The 6,289-nt window shown below is 48.3% G+C and overlaps 2 protein-coding genes across 2 annotated transcripts in view; both read left to right on the forward strand.

Annotated features, from left to right (window-relative positions):
- Positions 1-3,504, forward strand: zmat2 (zinc finger, matrin-type 2). The gene is made up of 6 exons (XM_017404424.3): positions 1-99; positions 1,273-1,372; positions 1,442-1,565; positions 1,748-1,821; positions 2,701-2,846; positions 3,012-3,504. The coding sequence occupies exons 1-6, from the start codon at positions 82-84 to the stop codon at positions 3,153-3,155; spliced, it is 606 nt and encodes a 201-aa protein (XP_017259913.1). The 5' UTR covers positions 1-81; the 3' UTR covers positions 3,156-3,504.
- A 2,416-nt stretch (positions 3,505-5,920) lies between these two features.
- Positions 5,921-6,289, forward strand: part of lcp2a (lymphocyte cytosolic protein 2a) — a 5,811-nt gene continuing 5,442 nt past the window's right edge. The window contains exon 1 of the mRNA XM_037974488.1: positions 5,921-6,248. Coding sequence (XP_037830416.1) covers positions 6,171-6,248 — 78 coding nt within the window. The 5' untranslated portion in view covers positions 5,921-6,170. The remainder of the gene's footprint in view (positions 6,249-6,289) is intronic.

Consider the following 6,289-nt stretch of genomic DNA (forward strand, 5'->3'; position numbering starts at 1 on the left):
ACTCCTGCAGGGGGCGCCGTTTGATCATCGCTTCATTAAAGGAACCGAGTCGCAGCCATTTCCGGTCACAAAGTAAACAAGATGGCTTCTGGCAGCGGGGTGAGTTCATGACTTACAATAAAGTTTATGCTTTATTGTAGCTCATTATTATATTTGTTTAACTAGGTTGATTCTCCTTTCAGCCCGGGTGTTTCCGCTGATCAGAGCCGCTGATAGATCCGACTGAAGCCGATTGAAACGCATCTGAACACCGCTGCTAGCAGCTAGCCATGCTAACAGCTAGCCGTGCTAACAGACAATGACCTGAAGGTTTTATTAAACATGAAGCGATTATTTCTGACAGTATTTCCCTTTAGTTAGAACATTTAGCTGTTATCATTTGCTCTGCCTTTGTGTTCTCTGCTCCATGAAGGCAGAAATAACGGAGTCAAACATGTAGCTTTTAGCAAACAACTTCCGGCCTGTCAAAATAAAACGCAGAAATTAAATTTAGAAGAGAAAAAAAATTTATCAATGAGCTATTATTTTGTCCTGATTTGTTAAATAACTCAGCCGTTAGGGCGTCTGGTTTCTCCTTTATTAAAACTAACCTTCATTTTAGTGTTTTTTTTATTGATTGAATTAAAAATTAAAGAAAGAAATAAAATCAGCTCTGACATATAAGCTAAAAGTCTCTGTCTTGACTTCTTGTTTTGTTTTCTTTGTGTTTCTTATAAAGTTATTAAAAATAAAAACGTTTAGAGTTAAAAATTTAGATAAATCAGGTGTTTATCTGCTGAATGAAGTTAACTCGTTTATCAAACAGGTCAGTGGACTTGTTAGCTGTGCTGATGTTGTTTCAGTCTCTTCTGCAGACTGACGGTTGAGTTTTCATCTGAAGCTCTGACTCAGTTTCACACTTTCTGTCTTTGATCCAAAAATCTGCTGGATTTGATCTTTAACTCTTTAAGTTCAAGTTTATCAGCCGTTCAGGTGGAATTTACACCAAAAGGAGGGTGTGATGGCTGGTGCCTTTTGGGAGACGTGAGGAGGAGCCTCTGGTGGTTTTAACAGCCTTTAATCTGTTTCACACCTCACCCACAGAGATTCCTGTTTCCTTCTGGTCAATCAGACGATCTTTAACAGTAAAAGTGACAGAACGAAATCATCTGAAACCTCAGGGGAGATGTAAATACCCTGCAGTGGTTTCTGCGTCTTCGTTTGTGGAGAACGTACCACCACAGCCTACAGTCTGGTCGACTCGCTCAGTTTGGTTGTTTTTTTTCCTTACAGTCCAGTAAAAACGACTTCCGTCGAAAATGGGACAAAGACGAGTACGAAAACCTGGCTCAGAAACGGCTGGCGGAGGAGCGGGACCGCGAGAGGAGAGATGGTGAGGAAATGTTGCTTTATCTTCCTCCAATCGAAGCTCAGTCAGTGACTAAAAGAAATAAATTCACAGGGAAAGTGGCTCCGCCGGTGAAGCGGGACCTCCTGCGCCACCGGGACTACAAGGTGGACCTGGAGTCCAAACTGGGGAAGACCATCGTCATCACGAAGACCACTCCCCAGGCAGAGATGGGCGGGTGGGTTCTGCTTCCTGAACGTCGCCGTCATGCTAACAGGAAGTTCATCAGTTGAACGTCTGTTTTCCTCAAACTTCTGTGGATTTTCTGATGTTTCAGGAAGTGGAAGCTGTCAGAAACAAACATTATTAAAAATAAATATTTTATGGCTCACATTTCTTCTTCTTCTTCTTCTGTTTCAGATATTACTGTAACGTCTGCGACTGCGTGGTCAAAGACTCCATCAACTTCCTGGATCACATCAACGGCAAGAAACGTGAGTCCTGGTGGAAAACGGCAGCTGGTTCTGGTTCTGTACAGCTGAAACTTCAGGGTCAGCTCAGGCTTTGGTTCTGATTCTAAAACCTGCATCAGGTTTGTGAAGAACCAAAGCCTCCGCTTCTGTTCCTGCTGGAGGGACAGAAGGTCCGAAGGCTCCTCTGAGTTCTTTATGATGAGACCTGAGCAGAACCAAAACCTCATTCAGTCCATCCAATGAGATGGAGTTTAATCAGAGTTCCCTCCTGTGGTTCTGTCAGACCCGTGAAGAACCTGTCAGGTTTACAGTCTCTCCCATCTTTATTTTGTAAAGAAGGGTGATTTTATATTGACCATGGCTGGTTTATGGTGGCAGCTTCAAACGCTGACGGGGTGAATACTTTTATAATCTGTAGCAGTGAGCTGAGTGAATACTTTTATAATCTGTAGCAGTGAGGCGAGTGAATACCTTTATAATCTGTAGCAGTGAGGCGAGTGAATACTTTTATAATCTGTAGCAGTGGGGTGAGTGTAAAATCTGGACCTGTATGTGTCTACCTGTGTTCACCTGTATGTGTTCACCTGTGTTCACCTGTGTCCACCTGTATGTGTCCACCTGTGTCTACCTGTGTTCACCTGTGTCTACCTGTGTTCACCTGTATGTGTCTACCTGTGTCCACCTGTGTCTACCTGTGTTCACCTGTATGTGTCTACCTGTGTTCACCTGTGTCTACCTGTGTTCACCTGTGTCCACCTGTGTCTACCTGTGTTCACCTGTATGTGTCTACCTGTGTTCACCTGTATGTGTCTACCTGTGTCCACCTGTGTCTACCTGTGTTCACCTGTATGTGTCTACCTGTGTTCACCTGTATGTGTCTACCTGTGTTCACCTGTGCAGATCAGAGGAACCTGGGCATGTCGATGCGGGTGGAGCGCTCGTCTCTGGATCAGGTGAAGAAGCGTTTCGAGGTGAACAAGAAGAAGCTGGAGGAGAAGCAGAAGGAGTACGACTTTGAGGAGCGCATGAAGGAGCTGCGGGAGGAGGTGAGCGAGGAGGCAGGCCACGCCCCCTGCTGGTCGTGTCTTCTCAGTCAGTCTGCGTCCGGGCCGGAGCTGTGAGCTCGTTGTCCCGATGAAGCTGCTGGTCCCACAGAAACCCCTTCAGAGTGATGCATCGTTGTCTCATAAACAGTCTTTGTTCTCCTTCAGGAGGAGAAGGCGAAGGCCTACAAGAAGGAGAAGCAGAAGGAGCGGAAGCGGCGGGCGGAGGACGATGTGGACTTCGAGGAGGACGATGAGATGGCGGCGGTGATGGGGTTTTCTGGTTTCGGCTCGTCGAAGAAGAGTCACTGAGTGTCTGAGTCACAGATGTGGTTCTGCAGAGCTTCGGACCGGGAGGAGACGGAACACGGACCGGTTCCAGCCGGGTCACCTCGTCCTGGTCCAGACTTTATTTACAGCCAGGCTCTTATTTTGGTAGTTGTTTTTATCACTTTGTTCCTGTTGCTTGTGTCAGTCGTTCAGAGTGAGACAGGAAGTGGTTCTGACCCGGGGGGAACCTGAACCAGACCAGAACCTGCAGAATAAACAGAAGCAGCTGGTTGACTCCTGCAGGGGGCGCAGTCCAGTTCCTTCCAGCTGACCTGCTGCAGCGCACGGCATGATGGGAAATTTACATTTTAATAAACATCTTCTTTCTGAAGGTTGTCCTGCTTTTATCCCCCCCCCCACACACACACACCCCACACACCCACACACACACACCCAGCAGAGCAGAGGAAGGAAGGGCGATCATGTATTTACCTGTGCTTAGTTCCTACGCAGCGAGCCGAACCCACGAGAAACTGAAAACCAGAATAGGTCTATGACATCTGCTGTGGTGGGGTTTCTGATCTCCTGCTGCTCCTGCTGTTCCTCCTGTTCCTCCTGCTCCTCCTGCTCCTCCTGCTCCTCCTGCTCGTCCTCCTCCTCCTCCTCCTCCTCCTCCTCCTCCTCCTCCTGCTGCTTCTTCCCCTACTCCTCCTCCTCCTCCTCCTGCTCCCCCTCCTCCTGCTCCTCCTCCTGCTGCTCCTTCCCCTCCTCCTCGTCCTCCTCCTGCTCGTCCTCCTCCTCCTCCTCCTGCTCCCCCTCCTCCTCTTCCTCGTCCTCCTCCTACTCCTCCTCCTCCTCCTCCTCCTCCTCCTCCTGCTCCTCCTCTGTCAGAACCAGGTGTCCACAGATCAAACTGAACATTCCTCCCAAAGAGCTCAAAGGTCTGCAGGGTGCAGCCCTGGACCAGCCGAGCCCTGGACCAGCCGGGCCCTGGACCAGCCGGGTCCTGGACCAGCCGGGCCCTGGACCAGCTGGACCAGCTGTATTGCAGAGTCTTTAAAGTCTTTAAGTCTCTTTTCCTTTGGGTCCCTCAGATCTGTTGGTCTGTTTCTTGTTTCAGTTTATTTTTTTCTTTTGTTTTTTGTGTTTTTTCTGAATTTCTCTTTTTGATGCTTTGCTTTTAATCAGCTTCTAAATGAGCTGCAGAGATGAACTCAGGTTTGAGTCACCATGGCAACCAGTGACTCAGCAGGTTCTGTTATTTATTTCCATCATGGCCGCCGAGATAAACCCACTCAATTTAAACGGTTCTGATCAGAAGTTTCACTTTGAGAAGAATTAAAGCTTCTGCAAACGAGCCTCCTCCTCCTCCTCCTCTGAGTGACGACTGAGTTGGTTCTGGACCCTAACCTGCTGGGGTCCTGACCCGGACTTTGGCCAACCCAGGTTGGATTGTTACTAAGGAAGTCTAAGTTCCTGCTGGTTTGAAGAAGCTGAGACAGAAGCTATTTGTGGCTCTGCGGCTGCAGCTGTTTTATCAACAGGAAGTTTGCAGCGTTTCCTCTGCCTGATGACCAAACGAGCTGCAACAAGAAGTCTTCCTGAACCAGAAACAAAGGTGTGCGAACGGCAGAACTTCATGTTCATCTCTGCTCGTCACAAACAGGAAGTCACGGTTCTGATCAAACGTTTCGGTCCAAATCTGCGGTTCTGACTCGGACAGAAATGTTCAGTCAATCAAACTGAAATCGGTTCGTGTGATGCTTCTCTGCTGCAGGATGTCAACACCCCACATGATCACACCTCCTCCTCCGTGCTTCAGAGCTGCTGTTTCCACAGTTTGACCTTAGTTTCACAGAATCGCTCCGAAGCTGCTGGGTTGAAATTTACATTTTAACGCCAGAGTGGAGCTGTTACTGTCAGCGCAGCCACTTGTTTGCATGCAGGGACTAAAGATTTTCATGTCTGCAATCCCAGAATGCACCTCTGCCTCTTCCTGGTCTGATGTCTGATGAGGACTTCCTGTCCTGTCGGGTGTTTGATGAACCAACTCATCATCACTCATTAAACGTTTTAAATAAATTCCTGTTTCAGTTTGAAACTGCAGGAACATAAAACTCCAGACTTCGTTATCACCCTCCACCATGGAAGGCGGGTAATCATGTAAACACCTGCTGATGGCTCAGGGTGGTAGTAGCTGAGAGTCATTCCCAACACACACTGTAAATGTTTTAATGGCTGCAGCTCCAAACAGGAGCGGGTTTGGTGATTTTTGATGTCTGTGGGGACATTTTTCACCGTTTTTATTCATTTATTTATAGTTTTGTTGTTTTGTCCGATCTGTCGCCACCATCCGTGTTGGAAACTGAGATGAACAGAAAACTGACAAACATCCATAATCTAAGAATGAATTCAGTTTGGTTGTTCTGTTGAGTCTTAGTTGCTGCATGAATGTTTAAAATACTTTGTTTTACTCGTGTAATAATACTGCAGTACTTCTCTGTTTAATGTGTAGTAAAAGCCTGAAGTACTGCATCCTTGGTCCAGAGTTAGTTCCTGTCAGAGGTCCAGTCTGAGGTGGTCCTGCTGCAGGAGGGGGGGCCGTAGAACTGGTCTGGGTTCAGTGAAGGATGGAGGACAGTTCTGGGCCGAACCCTGACGCTGATCCAGAGTCTGTTAGTTCTTCCTGTGAGGTTTCTGCAGCGAGTGCGTGCAGCTGCTGCGGCTGTTCCGCTCTGTGGTCACATGGGGGGAGGGAGGGGGAGGAGGGTGATGCTGCCTTCACCCACACTTCCTCAAAGAAGGAGGGAGGGAGTGAAGAGGGGAGGAAAGAGGTAGAGACACGCTGAAGGAGTGGAAGCCATTTTGACACGCCGAGCTGCGTTCAGGAAGTAGCAGCTGAAGACTCCTGGCAGAAGTTTGGTTCTGTGTTAACAGGAAGGAGTGGAGAACCGAGGCGTCAGGTGCCTGCAGCGAGTCAGACAGAGGACACCGTCGGTGTCTTCCATTAGAGCGAAGACACTGTTGAGCTTTGGACACCAGCTGGACGGACGCAGGATGAGTTCGGACCGTGTGCCCTGCAGGTCAGAGGTGATGGGATGGAGTCCTCAGCAGCTGGCAGAGTACCTGAAGACGGTGAGGCCTCAGTGTCTGCTTCCTGTCCTTGTGTCTGTCTG

This window comes from Kryptolebias marmoratus, unplaced genomic scaffold (genome assembly GCF_001649575.2).
Source record: "Kryptolebias marmoratus isolate JLee-2015 unplaced genomic scaffold, ASM164957v2 Scaffold90, whole genome shotgun sequence".
Lineage (NCBI taxonomy): Eukaryota > Metazoa > Chordata > Actinopteri > Cyprinodontiformes > Rivulidae > Kryptolebias > Kryptolebias marmoratus.

Bases quoted from the DNA above. Each gene is read 5' to 3' on its own strand.
- zmat2 (XM_017404424.3), top strand. The intron at 1,822-2,700 runs GTGAGTCCTGGT...TCACCTGTGCAG, and splicing joins TCACATCAACGGCAAGAAAC to ATCAGAGGAACCTGGGCATG. The intron at 2,847-3,011 runs GTGAGCGAGGAG...GTTCTCCTTCAG, and splicing joins TGAAGGAGCTGCGGGAGGAG to GAGGAGAAGGCGAAGGCCTA.